The sequence below is a fragment of the Passer montanus genome, unplaced genomic scaffold, assembly GCF_014805655.1.
Source record: "Passer montanus isolate IOZ18808 unplaced genomic scaffold, ASM1480565v1 scaffold2, whole genome shotgun sequence".
NCBI lineage: Eukaryota > Metazoa > Chordata > Aves > Passeriformes > Passeridae > Passer > Passer montanus.
This window is the reverse complement of record NW_024366591.1, coordinates 855,082-877,713: the sequence shown is the minus strand read 5'-3', so window position 1 is coordinate 877,713 and position 22,632 is coordinate 855,082. Positions and strand designations below refer to the sequence as shown.

Sequence of the window (22,632 nt, the reverse complement as noted above, 5' to 3'; positions counted from 1 at the left end):
GCACAGAGGAGGATGTGGCTTCCTCCTGTCAGGCATAAACTTGTCCAGTACAGAAGTGTTTCATGGCTGTTTGCAGTGTGCACAACAGGCAACACCTGAACTAAACAACAAATTGCACCTCAAGTGACTACTTCAGAATATTTCAGCTTCCAAAGTCAATTTTTCTCTCCTTAAAACTATGATCCCTTGATGTTCTAATCCCCAGATTCATGACAAAACTGAGATTCCATGGTATATGATTTGTAAGCCTACATAGCCTGTTGAATAAATTTCCCAGTGGGAAAAAAAAGAAGGCTTGGGTTACATCAGATCAAGTTTATCAGCTGGACAGTGTGAGGGAGTTTCCTTTATGAATTCTGTAATTATACACCTCTCCAATAATAAAAAAAGATTTCAAGGTCTTTTTTTCTTACCTATTTTTTTCTCACTGTGTACTAAACAGGCTTTGCTTCATGGAATTCAGAAAACCTACTCTTCAAAATGTGCTTAATCAAAGAAAAAGCTCCACTAACATATATTTAAACAGAGAAGGATACTTTTTTTTTCCTTTTTTTAACACCTAAAGTGATTTAATAAGAGCAGCATAAGAATGTCATATATGATTTGCTCTGACTTAGAGAAAAATTAGGTGGACTTACCTACTGAGTGGAATGTGTCCCTTGAGCTCTCTGGCTCCTGCTGTCCCTACGGGTGCTTCATTTCCATCGCTGCTCCTGGCTGTTCCCTACATTCCCACAGAACATGCCCTGTGGAAAGCAGACTTCCACAAGGGAGAAGGAAAATCTGCCTCTGTGCAAAAGGTTTGTTCAAATTAAACGGGCAGCAGCAAGAGGTGCTGTGGGATGGGTTTTCTCCAGGGATCCCCAGAAACAAACCCAACTTTGGCTCCAGTTCCTTAAGAAACACTTGTTTGTCTCCTCCAGCAGCAGCCTGGCACAAACGTGGTTTGGGTGGAGCAGCATCCAAAGGAGGAGTGGAAGGGTTGACATTTTTGTTGTGACAGGTTTTTCAGTCCACATCTGTTGCATTTACATGATGCCACCTATATGCATCAGAGGAAAAGAATTTGCATTTCAGGTTGTTAATTTAGAAATATTTGTGGATCACTATGCTTGCAGCATTCTGTTACAAAGGATTATCATAATGCTGTTCTTTCCTATTTACCCACACCAGACCTCCTCTGGTTCCTTGGATTTAAATAAGCTTCAAGTCTTGCTCTCCAAGCTCCAATAATTCCCCTATTAATTGTTTCTGTTATATGAACATCACAAGGTCTCAGTCAGAATTTCAGGAGTTCCCAGGATAGCTCATACTGACATTCCCTGTCCCAGGGGGTGTCTGAGCACTCGTGTCCATCACTGCAGACCAGCACTGGCAGCATTTCCAGAACCAGAGAGAATATTTGGATAACAGAGTTTTCTGCTGTGATCAGCCTGTAGCCACCATACTCTTCCAGGACCTCTATACTCCTGCATGTCATTCACTCCTTGCCACATAAACCATCAGCTTTCCACAGCAAACAGCTGAGTGACACAGCTGTGTCTTCCAAAACCACACCAAATGAGCCTGGGTGGACACGTTCAGTGAAATACAAATCAGTTCTTGTCACTGTGATCAAAGGAAGCTAAGGGTCAAACAGGCAGTTGAATAAATTCAGGAGAAGATATTTGGATTACTTTTATAAAAGTTTGATAGACTGACTAAACCTAAAAATCTGAACAGAATATTAAAATTTTAAAAAACCAACAAAAAAACCCCAGAAAAACAGTATTAAAATTATTATAGATTGACTTATTTTCAGTTTCCTATGACCTAATTCTACTTTTCATTTCTAAGAAATTAAGCCAGTGACTTCAACGACACTGTGGTATAATCTTAAAAGCATTCTGGCAACTTGTGTCTTAACATAGGCTTTCACCTTGTTTTCCTTGGTTTGGGGTTTTTTTAATTATTTTTCATTTTAAACCATGTGGTTTGGGGTTGGGCTGGTTTTTTTTGTTTGTGTGTGGGTTTTTTGTTTGTGTGGGGTTTTTTTGGTTTTGTTTTTTAGGAAAAATAATCAGATGGATCTACAAAGTAATGAAACACTTTGGAGTACTTTAAGTTGTTTATCCTATCTTCATGCAGCTTGTTACAACAGACTAACTGACTCCAGCTCATCATATAGGAGACATTTTTAGAATAATTTTTAGAATTAATACCATGATAGTTCTGGTATTTTACTGGCCAGAATTATGTGCACCATTAAATATGTGAAGAATTGTGTCTTTATGTGTATAGATGCAGGCTAGTAATGTATTACATGAAACAGAATGCTGTGGTAAGCAGATGTTCCCAGGATAAAGTGTATCTGATGTGCAATAACTTGTTAAACAACCATTAAATTTGTCAAAACTGTTATTTAGCACAGAAAGATAACTAAAAATATTACCCAAGAACTTAATGCAGCTAAAAGTTCACTGGTTTATTTCTCTTATCAAGAATAACAGTCTGAAATATTTTACATTAATTTACAATCATCAAAGAGATCCTTATGTTTATTTCACACAGGTGACACTGAGTCATCCAGTTAGCGCTAATCATTATTCCAAAAATTCCATCTTGTTTTATAAGGTTAAACATTTTTAAGTCATTTGTTGCCAAAACACATCATCAGTCTACAATCACACAGAAAGTAGAAATCGAAATTTCTACAGAGCCACTACCATCACTATGAAGATACAATGCCAAGTGTTTACAACATTCTGCGAGTTATCACTCCTCCCAGCATTCAAGGCAGCAAAAATTCCCTCTTCACTTTTTACTGTACACACAGGAATTACAGTAAAAGGGGAAATTTTGATCCACAATGTCAGGTCAAGGGTAACAGAAGTGCTTCTGAGTCATTTGCTATGTAAGTAGGAAGCGAGCAGGGCTGTGGAACAATGAGGATTCTCCTCTGAGGAAGGGCAGGCTGTCTCCTCAGCCTCAGAGCAGGCACACTCCTCTCCTCCCAGCAGTGAAAATGGCCTGTGCTGGTGGGGCAGGAGAAGCAAGGCTGAGATCCCTGTGGGTCCCAGGCAGCTCTGCAGAGCTGTGCAGAGCAGGACTAGGAGGGGAGCTGCAGTGTGACAAACCCAGATCAGTAACTCACACACAGAGCAGCACAGCCCAGTTTCACCCATTAGAAACATTGGGATGCTTCACAACTTTGGCTTCCTCGAGCCCTGGTTGAAACCAACCACTGCTGTGTGTCCCGCAGCAGCACAGGGCAGGGCTGCTCACCCCTGCAGCCTCCCTGGCAGGGAGCACTCCAAGAACTGCCCTGTTTTCCCTGGCAGCCAGCCAGCAAAGCCCCTCTGCTGGGCTTGGCCCAGAACCTGGCACAGCATGGCCTCTGCCCACAGTGCCCACCCACCACAGAGCAGGACTGCAGCACCCTGGCCACTCCAGAGTGCTCCAGTGCCACACAGAGGTGGCTGTGGCTCGCTGGCACGCTGCTTCTGGCACGGGGAGCCTCCAACAGCGTGGGCTAGGGGCTGTGCAGCCAAAGGGAAACCCTCTGGGAATGCTTTCCTGGCTCTCTGCACAGCAGTACACTCCAGCAGGGAGGCAGCAAAGCCTCTCACCACCCCTCCTCCTGTTCTGGCCTTCCTCAGCCATTTCCCTCCCTCTGCCAGGTGTCCCTGTCCTCTGCTCCCCACTCCAGAGGCAGCAGCAGGGCCCTGTTTGGGATGCAGCACAGCTGCAGGAACACATGAGGAGTGTGTTCCTCCTCCTCTGCCCTGCCAGCTCTCCCTGTGCCTCGCTGCTCCTGCAGCAGCCCTGTGCCTGGGGTGGGCACTCCCTGCCCTGCCCAGCCATGCCCCAGTGCAGCAGGGGGACACAGCTCTCCCTCCTGGCAGCAGCACAAACCATTTCCCACCTCTGGCCAGGCTGAGGCAACTCCTCCCCAGCAGCAAGAGGGGCACAGCACCCCGCAGCCCCATCCTGAGGGGCTCTGCTCCCCAGCTGTGGCCAAAGCCATTGTCCCTCCCTGTCACACCACGGCCAGGATGTGTCCTTGCCCCACACGCAGCGTGGCACAGCAGCTCAGCAAGGCTGAGTCAGGAGCACCCATTTGCTCAGAGATTCAGAGCCCAGCTCCTGCTGTCACACTGTGGACTGGTGTTATTCACGTTCAGCAGTTCAATACCACGTGCCAAGGCAGGGAAACTCACTCCACATCCTGGGAAAGGGAGCACTGCTCCTGGCTACCCTGTGAAATGTAAGTACTGCTCCTAAGATGGCACAGAGAGGGAGTTTGGTGCCCACTGCACCCCTTGGCATGGCCAGTGACCAAAGGACAGAAGTCCTGAGTCCATTTCCAAATGGATGGGACTGTGGCTATCTCCCTTCAAGGCAGAAGGTCCTCAAGGTACATTGCTCAGAGAGAATGGATTGTATGGCCAGAGGAGATGTAGGTATGGGCAGAATAGCACTGAGACAACATTTTGAGCAGCACAGGTTTCCCTACAGGCCCTATCAGGCCTTGTCTCCAGTAGGAAACACAGCCAGAGGAGAAGGACACAGCCTGGGGATCCTGAGGAACAATTTGCCATAGACAGCTTTTGTGGCCACAGTCTGGCTGAATTGTACCTCTCCTTCTCTCCAGCCAGACAGGGAAAGCAGCTCTTCTCTGCTCCACAAGGCCATTGCAAGGTGCTCAGAAAAGGTAGAGAATATGACAGCTGGGGCTCATACAGTAACCTTATCAGCTTTAAACAGCGTTGTACCAAGAGCATCATCTATGCAAAGCCTGCATTTAAAATGGGGCTTCTATGTCCACCTGCAGGTGCTCAGAGGGCAGAATTTTACACAACTTGGAAAATGCCTTTTGCTGTCCCAGGCCTGTGCATGGGGACAAAACTGGGATTTAGGAAATACTTTGATCTGCTCTAACAGCTGCAGACAGCCCAAAATGGAAATGTCCCGTGAGTCAGAGCCTGTTTCCCACTGCTGTGGTGCCCACAGTTTATTCTGGTATCACTCCACGTAAGCCAATAGGTCACTAGCATAGACACTGTGTGAGCCAGACCCTGAACATTCAAGCTGAAGTTCAACCCTTTGCTTCATGCCACGTGTAGTTCAGAGAAAATGTGCACCTTGTGCAGCTCTTGGCCTCACTGGTTTGAATTAAAACTATGTCAGCCTTAGCTCTGAATTTCCTGCGTAGCAAACATTAAGAGAGTCATCCATCCTGCTCTCACTTTCAGTGAGACCCAGCATGAACCCAGCTTTGTTGAGGTAACATGCATTAATGGCAGCCCAGGGTTCATCCCAAACCACACTGCTTAGCCTGTCTGTCCTCAGGAGCTTTTACAGGTGCTGATGAAGCAACGGGGCAGAGCTCCACAAACTTCTGCTTGGCGCCCTTCAGTTACAGAAATCATGGTCAGTCTCCAATTCAGGGACCCGTGAGGTATCCCTTGGTACCCAAAAGGTATTATCTGGAAAGGAATCAAAATTCTGTTCACCAAAATATTTATATTAGCTGAGAAAGCCAAACTCTGCCAAGAAGGGAGCTGGCGAGCTTCCCTGGAGTGTCTCTGCCAGTGTGTAAAGCACAGAGAGCAGCCCCACCTACCACAGCCCCTCTGTGCATGCCCAGGGCTGGTTTAGCTTTAAGTTCAGTGCCAACTATTTGTAAGGCCTCAAAAATCTGGAAACTTTGGAGCGCAGCAGCCGAATGAAGGATCTTGGGAACATCTCTCTGGATTCTTGGGCTGTGTACTTGAAGTAGTTCTGCGGGTGTGCCAACACGTCAAACAGTGCTTTTATCAGCTTCTTGTCCTGGGAAAAGGGAAGCAGATTTTACATCAGCTCCACAGAGGAGTTATGGTCAGCATTACCAAAGTTTAATGCCTGTCTGACTCTAAAAAGATAATGGTGCATTTTACTTTTCAATTGTTTCAGGGGCTTGGAAACATAGCAGAGCAAGGCTGACTTTCAGGCTCCTGGGAAGTCACTGGTGTTCCACATCAGCAGCTCCAGAATTTCTTCCCTCCTCATACATCCAAGAACAGCAAACAAACCACAAAATGAACCCACACTTGAGCTGATATCCAGCAAACAAAGGCATGCACTCAACTTGCCTATGGAAGTCCCCTAACCAAGGTCGGAGAAATTCACAAAGAGGTTGCTTTGCCTAGGGAGGAAAAGCCTTTGCTAATCTACAGGATACAAGGAGCAGCACCAAGTGCTTTCCCAATAAATCAGTTTCCCTGGTAGCTCTGATCCACCTTGAGTCCCCCTGAGCAAAGGGTGCCCTATATCCACTGCTCTGCACAACCAGGAACTGCTGATGCTCCCCATTTCCCTGGAGCAGCTCATGCCTGGTGCACCAAGGAACAGACCTGATGCAGAGCAGGAAGCAAACTCACTTGCACCAAATAACATGACTTCCAACCAAAACCAACATGCTTAGTGGAAGGAATGTACCTTAAGTATTTCTTGATGATTTTCAGATGCATAAAGTCTGCCATCCCGAACAATGTCTTCTATTAGCTCTTGGTAATCCTCTGTAGGGAATGCACAAAAGAGTAATTTGCAGCTTCACTTCACTTACATACTCAATACCTCCTGTGCTTACACACAGAAGCCCTGCCCTCAGACGAAACAGTAGTAATTTACTCTCATATTGGCAGTCAGAAATTATTCCTAACACTTCTCTTTTTATTATGAGAGCAGTGTACTCTGCTGAGCTGCTCAGCATCAATCTGTCAAAAGCAAAGGAAATCATAAAGCACCCAAGACTGGAGTGTATATGGTAACCAAGTAACCTTCTTCAAACCAGCTGAACTGCAGGAACCCACAACCTGTTACTGACTTCTTTCTACAGGAAGAAAGAATAAAAATATTATGTAAGAGGATGCTTTCTTAAAAGCAATCCCCCTGGTCAATCATAACCTGAAATTCTTCAAAAGGAGAGGTCTCCCCTGAAAAATTACTTTTCCACCACTAGTGAAACTCTGCAGACCACAGCAGGGATGACTCCCTCACAGTAAATCCAGTGTGAGCAGGACATACAATATCACTTCACTTATGCTGAAGTGCAAATCCTCAGCTCCAGTTTCACACCTCGTGATTCTGACAAGGGTGAGGTGAAAATCTTTCCCCTCAAGCTTCTTTCCAATATAGATATTTTGCCATCTGATTCTAAGCCACAAGTGGTAGCACAAACACCATAAAACACAGGTACTTTGGCTCTACCTAATTCCTAACTGGGGCCACACGAATGAAAATGAAAGGCACAGAAGTGCATGAAACTTAGATTCTATGTCTGAGCTCTGTAGTTTGCAGCCCAGAGCCCAGAACCCCAGATTTTTGTTTGAAAGACAATGGTGGCACTTAAAAGACTGCAGTGCACTGCAGAATTCCTTAGACTAGGTTTCAGTGGAGCAGCTCCTGGAAGCAGCTGCTGGTGACACTGCTGGGAGCACTGGGCTGCCCTGCTGCTTAGGGAGGGGAGCTCTGCCCTGCTGCAGCTGCAGCAGCCCACATCAGCCCAGCTGCTCCCTCCCACTTACCATCGTAGGTTACATAGGGAACTTGGAATCCTTTGGCACTGTTCCCTTCATTGGACTTGAACTGGATCCACAGTTTCTTGGACCTGGAAGTGAAGGCTATGGGGCGCTCGTAGGTCTGGCAGGTCTCATACGTGGTCACCGAGTTGGAAGAGGCTTTCAAAGCAAACACACAACAGGCAGCTCTGTGACAATGCTTCCCTCTCAAGAGATGTCAGAGCTGTTTTCTCTGTTACCATGAGAAAAATGCTTGCTGGTGTTAAGAAAACTCCCCAAAATGTAGCAGGCCATCAGTGGATGGCAGGCCATCAATGAGGGACTTCTTGGTGAGGGAATATTTTCCTTTTTCCTAAAATAACAGTCTACTGTTGGAAGGACGTGCCTACACTAGAAACTGAGGTTGTTTATCCACACATCAGGCACCTGTAAGGATTAGCAAGCATTTCCTCTTTGCTAACCCAGCCTAGAACTGCTTAGCATAATGCATGACTGGTTAGTTTGAACCATCCACCCCTTCTTAAGAATATTTCTCTCAGTTCACTGGCACATCGTGGCCTTGCACCCTCTGAATTTCACTGAAAACTCTGGGGCAGCATTGCCAAATAGGACTTCTTCATTTGCCATTAAAGAAATTTCTGCTCTTAAATAGAGGCCAGGCAGGCTACATTCAGTTTCTGCAAACAGCAATGCCTGTGAGAGCCCTGTGTTTCCCCCTGAGCTGTGCCCCAGTGGGTGTTTCAGACTCACAGCTTTTTCTCATCACCAGGTAGTCTCCACACTCGTCTTCGATGGGCAGGAATATTTCTGGGACCACGATCAGGATGCGGCGCTTGGGCGGTGGGTTGATGTTCCAAGTGCACTCGGTGTTTGCAGGGTAGTCCCCAGGGTAGTTGGGTGATTCAATATATCCAGTGTAATCTCCCAGCTCCCCTCCACACTGCCTGTCTGGAAAAGGAGCACACTATGCAGGACAAGGCAAAGAGAGGACACCCCACAGCCCTCCTGCACGGGTGACAGTCACATTTCCCTTTTTGCATCTGCTGCAGGTACAGGTCTCCTTGCCAGCCTCTGACATTCCTGTGTGGGTGTGTTTACATGTGTCTGTGTGTGTGTAGGCACTCCAGAGGTGCTTCTGAGCAGTCACCTCTCTGCCCTCCATTCTCCCTCTTTAATTTGCCCTCAGCTACCATAAATCCAGAACAGTGGCTCCCTTTGTAATGGACTCTTTCAAAGGTTGATATTAACAAGAAATGGTTACTAGAGCTATTAAGTTTTGTGAGCCAGCTTCCATTCCTCTTAATAGGAGGGAACAAATCGGGGTGCTGCGAACACAAACTCTGCTCCATCAAGAGAGAAAAGATTTAATAGCAATTACCCCAAGTAATCCAGCACCAAGTGGTAGAACACAGCCATCCCTGACCTTGACAAGGCTGATGGAGCCAGTCTGCAGAAATGGTCTCTCACAGACCTCAGTGAGCCATGTGGGGTGAGATGCAGGCAGCCAAAGAGGAGCAAGCTCTGCCTTCTCTCCAGCTCCCTGGAGCAAAGCTGAGTTTTGCCCTTAGGGCCGCTCCAAACATTAATGGCCCAGTCTTTTTATTTGCAAGAGAGGATCAAAACCATCTTGCCGTACTTACTTTTGCACTGTGTTATGTTTGTTGACCCATCAAAATCAGTAGTGGTGTTTCCAGGGCAGGAAATGCAGTAATTTTGTCCAAACTCAGGCTGGTATGTCCCAATTGCACAGCGAATACATCGGTGAGTTGTGGTGTTGTAAAAATGGCCAGGAGAACACTGAACTGGACAGTAATTAGATAATCATGGTTTAAAAGAGGCAATACTAGAATATGCTTTTATACATTTGTGCAAGACCTAGTGTAATCTCAAAAACTGAAATGCCATATTTGTAAACTGTGGGGGTAACAAAAAAGAGGTAATTTTAGTTAATCAAATAATTCTGTGCAGGTTCAAAGTTCCCAAATGAACACTGTAGAGTGGTTCTATGTGAAAGCAGAAATAAAACCACAGTAATAAACAACAAGGGAAACAAAACAACTTCAGTTTATCAGGTTATTTTGTGCAAGTTAAAAAGATCTACTATCAAATGTAGTTTTCTATGCTGCACAGTCCCTTTTTTTTCCTATTCATTTCAAGCTCTGCTTACTCCCAAATAATTCTTGCTATGTTTTGGAAGCTAGCTCAGCCAGGAGTCCTTCCCTACATGCTGCCCCAACCCAAATGCTTCAGATAAGCTCCAAATAGTTCTTGCATCTGTGATTCCACGTCTCATGTGGCCTCTTCCACATGCAAATTCCTGAGCTCTTCATTCCAGTTAATAGAAAGAATTCCTTTAATCTCCACTCCAATTTGAAAACTGAACCTCATTTATAGACTTGTTTTTGTTTATGTTAAATAAAACTGAAATCAGCTCCTCTTATCTTGATCCAGAGTTTTAACATCGTTTTTTAGTATTTCAATTTCACAAAATTAAGTATGAAAAAGCAGTGTTTGTGGGTTCAGTGATTCTACACTGAAGGAAACTATTAGATATCACACTACTACCAGTAATATTAATTCTTCAATGATACTGCTGAATTCTTACAATATGTTGTAATTCTCAATAAACATATCAACTGAAATGAGAGAGATCTCTTCATCCAAACCACTACCAAATGTTTGCATCAGGACCTTATTTCTATCCCTTATTTCTGCTCTGCAGCAGTAGATTTTCTGTTAAAGACTTTGTTCCCTTCTGATTTATATACGCAATTTTCTTTTACCCACGCTTTTGGTAATCACTTTTAGAAAGAATTGAGGTTTTACTGAATTTCCTGGCAGCCAGGCCAGGCCAACCTGCTGTGGGACTCCTGGAAGGACTGCCCCTCAGGAGGAGAAAGGACCTTCTCTGAATGCCCCACCTGAGCAGCAGCATTTCAGTCTGGCCCGGATCAGTGCAGTTCACCAGACAAACCCCGGCCTCACCTTTGGTCTCACAGTCCTGAAAGAAGGAAGCCCCGCTGTGCCTCGTGGTGAGAGCTCCTCCACAGGGAAAGCAGGACACTCTGCCAGCCTCAGGCTGGTACGTGCCAAGGGGACATGGCAGGCAGGGCTTGAAGCCATCGGGAGAGTATTCCCCAGGGGAGCACTGATCTAGGAGAGGGAGAGCACACATTAGAGATGGAGGAGTGTCAGTGAGCCTGCACAGGCAACAGCTGGAGCTTTATACCTCCAGTGCACTGTGCAGCAGACACTGACAGCCTTGGGGGCCAGGGAGCCCTTCTGGGAGCTGGGACGGATTTCACACTGGACACTCATCCTGTCCAGGGCTCTCTGCTCCTCTCTACAGTGCAATTATGTAGTGATTATCTCCTCAGTCCAGCTAGAGAGCTCTTGAATTCCTCCCAAATAAAATAATTTAGTATTGAACCTAAGATGCCAAAAACATACTTCCAGACTTCTGTAAGTACTTTAATCTTATTATTGAATATCCATATTTCATGGCCATTACTATTACTAACTGTGTGAAAACCTCAAGTGCAGCAAGTAATTGTGCAAATTCAATAAACCAAACATTATGTCTCAAAGACTTTTAAAGCAAAAATACTCTTACCATTCCTCTGATAATCTTAGGTAATGATTATCTGTGCACTGGGCTGCTGCGTTCTGCATGGTGCACAGACAGCACTAACCCAAACTGACTGATTTTACTTCATCACACACCTCAGTATTATCTAGCAAGCTCAGCAATATTCATGAGTATCTTTGAGAAGTTCTGGTTTTCAAGCTCTTCACAAAAGAACTGGCTTCAGTGCCAGTATTTAATAATTACCCTGCTCTGGAAAGGCACAAAACACTGTTGCAGTTGTTCAGCTGTGCTGAAAAATTCTGTCCTTTTAAGACCTGTTACGATAATAAACTGTTAGTTTTAGTTTATAGCTCCAATAAATCACTCGGTGAATAGCTGTTTTGTTAGGAAGTTAAATTGGCCTTGGCTTCGTTTCAGGATATATGACTAACAACAAGCAGGGCATTAACTACCGGTCATGATCAATGATGAAGAGTTTTGTTTATGGCTGATACACCAGGAGGAATCGTTGAGTGCTCCTCCTTGGCTTAAAAATAAAATGCAGCAGGTTAAGCAATGCTCTGGGGCTTATCAATGAAAGCTTGTGAGGAAGTCTGAGCTCCTGGTTCCAACTTTTTCCACCACACATCACTTCTGCCCTCATAAGGCCACACATTCATTTGCTCCCACACTTTTCAAGCCTTTCTCCATTTTATAAACATTCCTACAGAACACTCATCTCTGTACAATTTGTGCACTTCCACAAACATGAATGAATTCAAGCTTTCATTGCAGCACTCCTAATAAGGTAAGGAAAGAGCACTATTTACAATTCCATGACAAGGAAAGACAATTCAGGGTTAGGAAGGGTGATCCTGAAAAGTGCCTACTGACTTCAGAAACCTGGAAGAAATGGAAAGACCTGAGCAAATCTCCTTCCCTCATATAACTCCATGGCTCTAGGGGTAATCAATGCTCTCAGTGGCCTGGCTAGAAAATACCTGCTCTCTCCCCTTAGCTTGTCTTTTTCCATTCACTTTAACCACATGTCAAGTTTGGGGTTTTTTAGTTTGGGTTTGGTTTTGTTTTTGCATTTGGGAGAAGGGGTGTGTCTGTTCTGTGCTTCAAACGGAAACACTAACCCTACAAATTCAGTCTTAAAACTGTACTTTAGGTTTCCTAGACTTGCTCAGAGTCCAGCAGAACAGCAGGACATCTATCAGAGCTCAAAGGAAACCTGCCCCGGGCAGGAATCAAACCCACAACTTGTGTGCAAATGTTGCATTTGAGAACTTATCCCATCAGATCTCTCTTGACAACTTTGCCATCTGTATCTTACTTGTCTTGAAACCATATGTTGTTAAAACTGTGGAGGTCCCTGTGGAACACAACTGAGTTAATCTAAATCTTCTTGGGTTATTTAGCAAAAAGTGCCTAATTTTTGAAAATTTGCACTGCGTAAGTAAGCTTAAAAAAAATCTCCTCAGACATCACTGAGATCCTCCATCTGGGCCAAAGGAGAACTTTTCCATTAAATCTGAACCATTTGAGTCAAGTATTTCCTTCTGATTTTCCTGAGAGGTAGCAACAACAGACAGAAAAAAGGCTGTCTAGCTACCACCACTGCACCACTATAACAGGGTGTTCAAAACCAACTGGAAAAAGCTCTGACTTCTGAGACACACCAAACACTTCAGGCTCTGATTGATCCTCTGTGCATTTGAGAAGAGAGGTCAGTATAGCCACATACAGATTTTGCTATTTACAGTCTAACAACTATTCAATATTCAATGCTAATATCATGATTTCTCCATGCCATGTCCAAGTTTTAATGCCTCAAACTCACAAATATATCTGTTTCTTCACATGACTACATCAAATCAGGCGCAGTGGTAGAAGTGTCCAGACAGTTCAATCCATAAACACATTCCCTGTAAACTGCTCCCAGTTCCTCCTCATCTTCCACCTAGAAATGTTTCAGACAGGCCACTCATCCAGCCCCACTGCAGCACAGAGCTGGGGTAGTGAGGAAAGCCTGTTCAGAAACTCACAGCAGTCACAGGGGCCCAATTTAGCATAACAAATAAGACTTAGTGTTACATTCAATTATAGTAACATTAATAATAGGGGCGTTATTTCAACCCAGAAATCATCCCACCGAGATCCATAGGACTGTGCATAAAATTAGGATGAACCTTCTCTTAAAAGGAAGCCAAACAAAATTAACAAAAACCAAAAATCCGCAAGAAACACCTCTAGGAAGTTAAACTTCTCCAGATATTTGCTTAAAGAAAACAAGTACAGAAGTTTATGATCTTCATTTCTCAAAATTAGAAACTGCATGCTCCCATGTGACATGTGGGAAATACCCAGTCAGAACCACATCTGAAGATTTGCAAATAATGACATTAAATCACAATTCCACTGGCTGGCTTTGCTCTTTTTTTCAGAAACTTGATTGTTTTTTCTCCAAATGAACAAAAGAACCAATTGCCTCTAGTAGACTTCATTTCTGCAGCCACTGTCTTTGTTTATCTTCAATGCCCATTAAAAACCTGGTCTTGAGTCTCATGCAGCTGTTTTAAAGGGGAAAAAAAAGTGAAAGCTTTTCTGATGCAAAAACAAGAAGAAAAGGGGGGTGGGGGGGAAGAGAGGGGCCCACAGGGAACCAGGATTAACAGTTACAAAGACATTTAAAGGCTCTTCCCCTCTTTTCAGCACATTAGCCTTTGAGCATTTGCTCCTATAGACAAACACTGTAGTATCTCAGGGGCTGAGAAGGTGAACCTCATAAAGGAGGTCATGATCCACCAATTCACCATTTTCTTAAGAATGATGCCTTGACTTTATAAGGAAAATCACCAACAAGTGATGCAAATGGATTCTGAAGCGGCATCCTTTAAGTTATTGTGCTGGAGCAGGTCACACATTTAGGTCACATGAGATGGTTTCGCACGCGAAGGATTTATGCCTTCAGTCTATGATTTTCAGGGCAAACAGGTTACCAGGAAAAACAGTCCCATTTTCCCCCATTTGATAAATTAATTTCTTCTTCTTGGATTTTCATAAAATTAAAAAAAAAAAATAAAAAAAAACCCCAAACAACAGTTGTGCAACACAACTATTAATTATAAAGGATTTTCATAAAATTAAAAAAAAAAAAACCCAAACAACAATTGTGCAACACAACTATTAATTATAACGACTGCAAAGGCAGACAGCACTTTGCTTTTCCTTTTAGCTTCCTCTCTCATACTTTTATAATGCCAGTATCATACCACATACAAACCTTTCAGACCATGGTTCATCATTTTGGATGAAATTGCATTATCTTGTTTGCATCCTCTCAGCTGAGGGGACAAAGCTGCTGAATGCTGAGCAATGAAATGCACTGACACCTCCCACACAAGATGAAGCTGCTCATCATTTCCATCAGAGCAGTGCCTGTGCCAGTGCTGCTCATGCCTGCTGTTTTCTGAGGTGACAGCTCTTTGGGGAAACCCATTTGCAACTACTGTGGTGCAAGGATATGCTGTCATATCCTTTTGTGCATCCATTTCAGGAAATGGTAATTCCCAGTGCCTCCTTCCACCTCTGAAAGTATTGGTGTGGCCAACACAGAAAAAAAAAAAAAAAAAGAAAAAAAATAGGACAGGCAAGGTGTGCTTTTGGCACCATGGATGTGATCAAGGTATGACAGAGTTTTAAGCACTGGAAGGGCAGCTAAAGTGCGTGTTCTTTGAACTTATTTTCTTTCAGTACAGAGGTTTCTGGCAAATCACTTTCTGAAAAGGAACAATTGGTCTTTGGCTGCTAAATCTCTCTGAAGTCAAGCTCATGGTGGAGCAGGAACACTTGTAGCCTGGCTAGTGAGTGAGACTGCATTCTCCCCAAGACAAATGTCCTTTCAAGGCAGCATGTAGCATTTCCAGCATGCTCAGAGGGGTCACACATAGACTTGATGCACTGACATTCCAAAAGGGATCTCTGTTTCCTTAAGATCTACTTCAAGGCAGAAAAATCATACTTCTGCTAAGAGAGTCCAGGTCTCTGGGAAGGCTGATGAAAGTTCCATTTTGCATTTTATGGAATATCCATGGTTATGGACCTATCACTGGTTGCTCCTTGGAAGCCACACTCAGGACTTCATGGGATTAACCAACATGAGCCAGTGCTGAAAGGGCTCATCATAGATACATAACTCACACATAACAAGGTAGAAAAATGCAACATTTGAGCCTCTAAAGCATCAGAAAATCACAAACAGAACTGTACAATAAACAGTGAAGTTGAAATAAACCACACTATCCCTTGCAATCAGCAGTGATTTCCCTTTTACCATCAACAGCCACTTAAAGAACAGCAGGCACACAAGTGCAAGCATCCAGCACATTAACAATGATAAAATACCCTGGAAACCACATGCAATTTGTTCCTGCTGTCTTTCTAAAGATTTTCTTCTGTGCTGTGCCCAACTCAAGACTATAGGAGTTAAGACAGGAAAATCAGGGATAGAACTACCTCACCAGAAGTGTGAAACCAAATGAAATTTATCTTGCTGCTGCAATTGCAGGCCAATTACCCAGCACAAAAGTTACCAGAGCAGAAGCTAGACTTTCCCTCTGACACTGCTCAAATATAAATAATGTTTCAGGCAGTGCTGTGCCAGGGGAATTCTACAGGAGGACCAAAACTGTATCTAACCTAGCCATTCTCCAAGTATTTGAAAACAATAAACTAAAACCTGCATTTTACTCAGTAACTGCATCAAAGACGACTTCTAAGTCCCTTGACTTGCGTTGTTCCCTCACTGCTTCCTACTCCTCTGGCCAGACTGAGCAAAAGTCCTTTGCTGTCCAGAGGCCACATCCACCACCTGCACTGAATCCATCTGCTGACCAGCATCTCCTGCTGTGGAGCCACTTTCTGCCCAGAACCACCAGCACGTGTAGGTAAGCAGAGCCTCAATCCCATCCAGAAGCAGCTCTGCAAAACCATCAGATCAAAACAAAGCAACAAAAACCACAACATCCTCTCCCACACAGATCCCTGCACTAGCTTCTTGCCTTTCTTCCCACTATTCCCACTCTATTCTCCTCTCCCCAGCCTGTCTCTCAGCTCCTTCTGCCTGGCAGCCCAAGCAGCACAGCCCCCAGTCCCACCTTAGCCATTCAGCCTGGGACAATCAGCCTTTTCCAGGGAAATGAGGCGTTCCTAACAACGCTGTCCCTGCATGTGCTTTTATGTCCTCTCAGCAACAGGGAGCTGTCTGCCCAGCTCCCAGCAGCCTGACAAGCGGTGTAGGGAGGTTTCAAAGATACTAATTTTCTGTACATTTAATGAAAATAAGCAGGGGAACGAGTGCAAGGAGAGAGCCCTTAACATCGGTGCAAGGGAAAGGCTGCGGTGTGAGCTTCACCTCCTGTTTGATCACTGGGAATCTGCACAAGGACATGGAATGAGTAACTCAGCTGAAGAAAGGAAGGTTCATTTAGTGCTTGCACCTTGCTAAGCACGAGCAAATCAAACCATAAGACACACAGGATCATTCCACTGCTCACACCTGTTAGGGTGTCCAGAACAAACTGGGGCACCAATTCGGCAACAGAAGAGGCCTGACTTCTACAAATTGTTCTTCAAAACCTTCATCTTCATATGCTCAGTGGCTCTGGTTTAACCATGGGCAGGTTGTTTGTGCTCACCCCACCAAAGAGCCTTCTGAGCAGGCATTGCCCAAAATTCGCTTTTCTCTCTGAACTAGCACAGAAATGCCACGTATGCTTCTCGTTTGTGCTGCGACATTAAACTGATTCTGCAGCTATCTAAAAAAAATTGTGCTTATTCTCTGTTCCAATTTCTAATTGCAATTCACATTGCCTTCTCCACCTGCAACATTTTTAGCTTACTCATTGCTGTTTTCTCCAGATGAAATCACAAATATCTTTGGAGTCATACTGTGCTCTGTACAATTGGAATGACAGATTTTTTTCAAAGCCTTTCTCTAGCATCCAACAAATTAGCTTGAAAATATCCTTGTAAACTCATCTTGGTGAACTTTCCAAAATCTTTCAGATTTATTGCAATGTTCCAAGAAAAAAGAAAAAAGAACTCTTACAGCTTTTTCTGAGATCTCCTGAGTAATTCCTTGCTTGCTTGCACAGATGTTTTAAACTATTTGCCTGTTCTACGAACCCAAGTTTTTCTAGAGTTAGCAAAACTGGATTGGAAAATCTATTCTTAGGCCAAATGCTGCTGCTGGAAGACGTACTAATTCACTGTGACAAGCATTTTAAAGGCTTGCTGATTCACAATCCACCTACACGCTGCCTACCCCGTGCAGCCTGAATTAGCTGTCATGGTTGTTAGGCCTCTGTGGAGATGTAACATCTGACCCTTCTCCTTAACTTTTGTGCTCTGGAAGCACTTACTGTTGGCTGCATTATGGTGGTGCCCTCCAGTGCCATGATAATTAAGACTTTTCTCAGTGATGGCCCATAAAATCACCATGAATTTATAACTCTGTCATGAAGATTCTCTGGGACTCTGAGCTTAATCAGCAAAGTGAGTGTGACTGTATCAAATTCTGAGCAGCCTTTTCCTTGGGACGAGGGAGAAGTGAGCTGTGCACAAGCTCAAGAACACAGCATTACTAAATTAATAAAGTATACTAAATGTAGTCTTAAAAGTAACATTGGTGATGCCAAGGCCATCGGTGCCTGATGTTATTCCCAGGATTTCTGGCTTCGAGCTTGTTGCAGGCTGTGCATCAGCTGCAGTGCAGTGCAGTGAGCCCTTGCTCTACTCTGTAACACATCAACTGCCAACAATAAACTCACAGAGAGAATTTCAGCAGCACTAACAGCACCCCTCTGTGCACACCCAGCCCTGCTCTCTCCTGGATGGGAGAACCCTGATCCCTGTGAGATGCCTGAGCACAACCGTGGAACACACGAGGTGCTCCATCCCAGCTCCCTCACAACTCACCACATCTGGCCCCCGGGTGCAGCTGTCCCACGCCACAGGACTGCTGTGGCTCTGAGGGCTTGAGGGCCTTCCTGGCCAGCTCGTGGTCCGTGCCCGAGAGGCGGATGCGGAACTGGTCCCTGCTGACCGTCTTCCGCAGGGTGCGGATGGTTTTCCGGAACCGCTTCTCCGTCTTCTTGCGGGCGCAGCGCACGTCGCACGTGTCTGAAAGGCACCAGGGGTGAAAGCTGCCCTAAGTGACCGTGCACAAAATCCCGCCCAGCTCCCACCAACCAACTCAAATCACTGAGAAAGCGACTTCTGGGAACAAGTCTGAAATCCTCAAGGACAAATACACTGAGCAGCTCTTTGACCTTTGGAGCTATCTCCATCCCTCACTCTTCCTGAAACAGTGAAATTAGTGTTCAAAACAGGAGATACTTTTTCTCATAATTTTGCATACAGACAGAAGTGAAAAATACAGAAATCAAGGAGCAAATGGCAAGAAGCTTCAAAGCGCACCTGGAATTATTTTCCAACCAACCTGTCACCTCCTTCCGGCTCGTTTCCAGCTCAAAGTCCGCAGTGATAAAAATCTCTCTAGTCGCTGCCAGTCTACTGAGGGCTCCATGAACTTTCTTGCCAGAGCTGCATGTTAGGTTTACATAGTGGAAGCTCTCCATTACTGAGTTTTGTCTCTCTGTATGAACAAAACCAAAGGAAGCAAAAGCTTGGCCAGGTCTGTTATTGGACGTTCACCGGTGCTCAGCACGTGGGTTATCGTGAAGAGTTAAAGAGGAGCAAACCTCCACAGGCCAGTGAAAGAGCAGCTTGGGCAGTCTCTCACCTGGTGCCCCCTCACACAGAGTCATGGCCATTCTCCTGGTTTCAATGAGGAGATAAGGTTTAGGTAAAGGAAACACCCAGAACAAGCTCTGGTTCTGGAGGACATAACTTGTCACTGAGCATTCAGCTCAGTCCCTCACTGTCACTCTGCTAAGGACAAACAATCAGACACACTGATTCGTCATATTGTCTAATGACTCCTTGCCCCATTTTTTTTTTTTTTTTTTTTTTTTTTTTTTTACATACTCCTCCTCATTTTCTGCTGACTTTGTAAATTCCCAGGCTATTCTTTCTGCTTTGGAACAGATGGAAGAGCTGACCTCACTGCATCCATCTGGGGCTGCTGAAGTATGAAAGGAAGACAAGAGACAAGAGGAATAACCCTATGACAATAGAGTCAGCATAAAGGTCAGGAGATTTTTCAACGAGGCACCAGACAGTAAGGAGCAGGTGAGAAAGGAAAGAAGAGAAAGACAAAAAGAGGAAGAAAAAGAAGGAATCAAATTAATAAAAAGAATGGTTGATTTTACTGAGAATTTACTAGCAGTATTACAAACAAAAAAATGATAAGGGCTTTCCTAGCAAGACTGTGAGGATGCCACAAGGAAATCCTGGGATCTGAAATAACTGTTGCAGGAGTCATGGCCAAGCAGGAAGAAGTGAAGAACAGAAAACCATCAGTCCTCTGTGCTTTGTTTGTGGTGTTCTTCTTATCTGGAAAGCACTTAACCCCTGAGTTATGGCTCTAACCTGCTTACCTCATTTTTATATTCATACCTGGTATCATCTGCTCCAGACCTTCTTGAAACATCTCAGTCTTTTTCAAACTACATTTTCCTTCATTTAATTTAAAGGTTACGCTTATCTTGATGGCTGAAGCATCTTCAGGAAGAAACAATGAAACACGTTATTTTTTAAAAAGGAGTAGAAAACTGAGATAGCCCTAATGTCACACCACAATGATGACAACAAAAAGTATGCCGACATGAAGTGATCATCACAGAAAACCTAATGAGATGTCAGAATCCTCCTGCTGTGAAGTTAGTTCACAACTGGAATGAGAATGAAGTGTAGTACATTTTATAAGGGGGGGGAAAAAGAGAGAGAGAGACAGAGAAAGGAGATCAAGACCAGATCTACTATTGGCTGAAATCAAAGGAGGTATTTCAAGTAATTTCAGAAAGTAGTTTATGTCTATGGCTGTAAATGCCTTCTAAACATTACTGTCCAACAGCTCAACCTAAACACACTGTGTGTTGCCAACACTGTCCAGGTTTGGATGACTAAAAGGAGACATAATTCCTGGGCTAAGTGTTTATTTCACTACTGATCTTTTTCTTTATTTTTAAGACTCAGTTTGAATGATGCTTATGAAGCAACATAAGGGAATTTTCTGCAGCAATAATGAGCTACAATCACAAGGAAGAAAAAAGTGATAAATTATAAGGGGGGAGGGGGGAAGTCAACAGAAATACCTTTGTTTCACAGTTATCAATGAAAATAAAACAGTAAACTATGTAACAGTAAATATGGTGATTACCCAGCCAGCTGGAAGCATTTGCATTTTGCTGTTTTTTCTTAAGCTGAGAGGACCTGCCACAGGTGAGGGTGTAGGCATCTTGTGTTCCTAACAGACAGACAGACAGTAAAGACACAGGCACAGTGCACACACTGAGGACTCCTGTAGCATAAAACACATTTTAAACTTGTTGACTGGCATCAACACACAATGCTGTTCATAAAATACTCCACATTAGAGCTTGCCTCTTCCTAAGCCACTCAAAGGATTCAGGAAGAGAAAGCATCAGTCCCACAAGCAGCAGCTGAGTCCTGTGGGATGGAGGGGCTGTGTGGGCACAATCCCAGACCCCACGCAGGGCTGGAATGCCTTTGCCCATTCACCAGTGCCTCTCAGGGCCAATTAAGGAATGGCCCAGGGAGCACAGAGAATTCTTCCCTGTCCTCCCCAGCTTCAAAAAGAGACTTGTTGTGAGAAGGGAATCTGAGGGTAGAGTGGTTATAAAAGACAAGGAAAGAGGGGCTTTCCTGGACACTGCCAGGGATATGGCCCTTTATTATCTGCAGTGAAAGAGGAAAGGTCTCTGTTTATTGACTGCTTCTTGGGGCTTTCTTGACAGTGAGGAGGTTGGCCACCCTTACCCTCTGTGCTCAGTTCTGTTAGCTGGGACTTACCAGAGAATACCTGGACATCTGGAGAGCAGCTCAAAAAGCATCTATCACTCCCACCACTCTTAATGCAGTGCAGCAACACCTTGGGTGACACACTGTCAGACAAGGGATCTTTTGTCTCTAAACAGGATAAAACAAACACTCACAGCATTAAAACATCTACCTTCACCCTACCAATAAATCAGCACACAGCTGCTTTTGTAGCCAGTACCTGAGAGCACCCATGCAATTATTATGCTGTTTAGACAGAAAATTCAAGCCAAATAAAATCACTGGAAGATCACACCACAAAAGTAACTTCCTTTATCATGAGCAAGCCTTCTCATGCAGAGGAACAAAAGGAAATAGAAGAACAGCTAGATAAAAGCACAGGAAAGAAAGCATCAAAATCCCTCAAAGTATCTCCTGTTTTTGGGTTGGTTTGCTGTTTGTTTTTACGAGTTTCAACATCACTACCATCATGCCTTGCTAAAAATGAAAGCAGAATACCAGGAACAATGACTCATACCACTTAACTGGACAGACCACCAAATTTGACTGTAACCATATGGCCCACCAGACACATCAGGAGTAGAAATGTATTTATTAGACACCTTACCAACACAGTCCTTTTTATTCCAGTGTAGCTTGTAGTTAGACTGACACAGGCATTCATAATCTCCCAGCGTGTTCACACACAGCTGCTGGCAACCACCATTGTTGATGCTGCATTCATTAATATCTGCAGAGGAAAGGTAAAGACATTTTTTAAAGTTGCTCTTCATGAAGTTATGCACTCCAACTGCACTAGGTAAGTGTGGACATAAATACTACTCAGTAGAGTCTTGAAAAACTTCAGGGATGCTACCTGGACACCCAGCTTGAATCAGTTTGTCTTCATGGAAATCCCTTGATAAATGTCAAAGCAGACCAAACACTGGTGGCTCATAATTAAACAATATCCAGCCTCAGCAATATGATAACAAATCAACATTAAGAAAAGCAGACCAAGTTAAGTCTGTGTTGCATTTTGTCTGGTTAATTAATATTTCTAATTTTAAATAAAAACAGAGAACAGGGCAGGATTCATACTGACCAATGCTCCAAAGTGCTCTGATAGGTGCAATTACTGTGTAACACTTTGGCTCTGGGACCAAACACCACCATTGTGTCCCCCTTGTCTCTTTTGGCCAATTATCCAATTTTGGAGCCTTGTCCTGCCCAGTAAATGCCAACAGGAGTAGAAATTACCAACACAGCACATGCTGCCTCTGGTGCACACTTGCATGCTGATGCAGAATGCACCATTCAGCAGTGCTGCAGCCCAGGGTCAGCACTGGGGCCAAAACTATTTATCCTCTTCATTAAACCTGGATGGTGGGACAAGAGTTCACCCTCAGCAAGGTCAGAGATGAGACAAAACTGGGAGGAGTGGCTGATGCACCAGATGGTTGTGCCACTATTCAGAGGGACCTTGACTGCCTGGAGAAATGGGTCAATAGGAATCTCATGAATTTCAACAAAGGGAAATGCAAAGGTCTCTGT

At 44.2% G+C, this 22,632-nt stretch overlaps 1 protein-coding gene across 1 annotated transcript in view; it reads right to left on the bottom strand.

Annotated features, from left to right (window-relative positions):
- Window positions 1-3,778: 3,778 nt before the first annotated feature.
- Window positions 3,779-22,632, bottom strand: part of SCUBE2 (signal peptide, CUB domain and EGF like domain containing 2) — a 37,436-nt gene continuing 18,582 nt past the window's right edge. The window contains exons 11-22 of the mRNA XM_039706795.1: window positions 21,707-21,829; window positions 21,112-21,228; window positions 20,459-20,545; window positions 19,696-19,800; window positions 18,617-18,772; window positions 18,094-18,297; window positions 10,527-10,694; window positions 9,182-9,343; window positions 8,292-8,489; window positions 7,548-7,700; window positions 6,460-6,539; window positions 3,779-5,811 (exon numbers count right to left, since the gene is read on the bottom strand). Coding sequence (XP_039562729.1) covers window positions 5,659-5,811; window positions 6,460-6,539; window positions 7,548-7,700; window positions 8,292-8,489; window positions 9,182-9,343; window positions 10,527-10,694; window positions 18,094-18,297; window positions 18,617-18,772; window positions 19,696-19,800; window positions 20,459-20,545; window positions 21,112-21,228; window positions 21,707-21,829 — 1,706 coding nt within the window. The 3' untranslated portion in view covers window positions 3,779-5,658. The remainder of the gene's footprint in view (window positions 5,812-6,459; window positions 6,540-7,547; window positions 7,701-8,291; window positions 8,490-9,181; window positions 9,344-10,526; window positions 10,695-18,093; window positions 18,298-18,616; window positions 18,773-19,695; window positions 19,801-20,458; window positions 20,546-21,111; window positions 21,229-21,706; window positions 21,830-22,632) is intronic.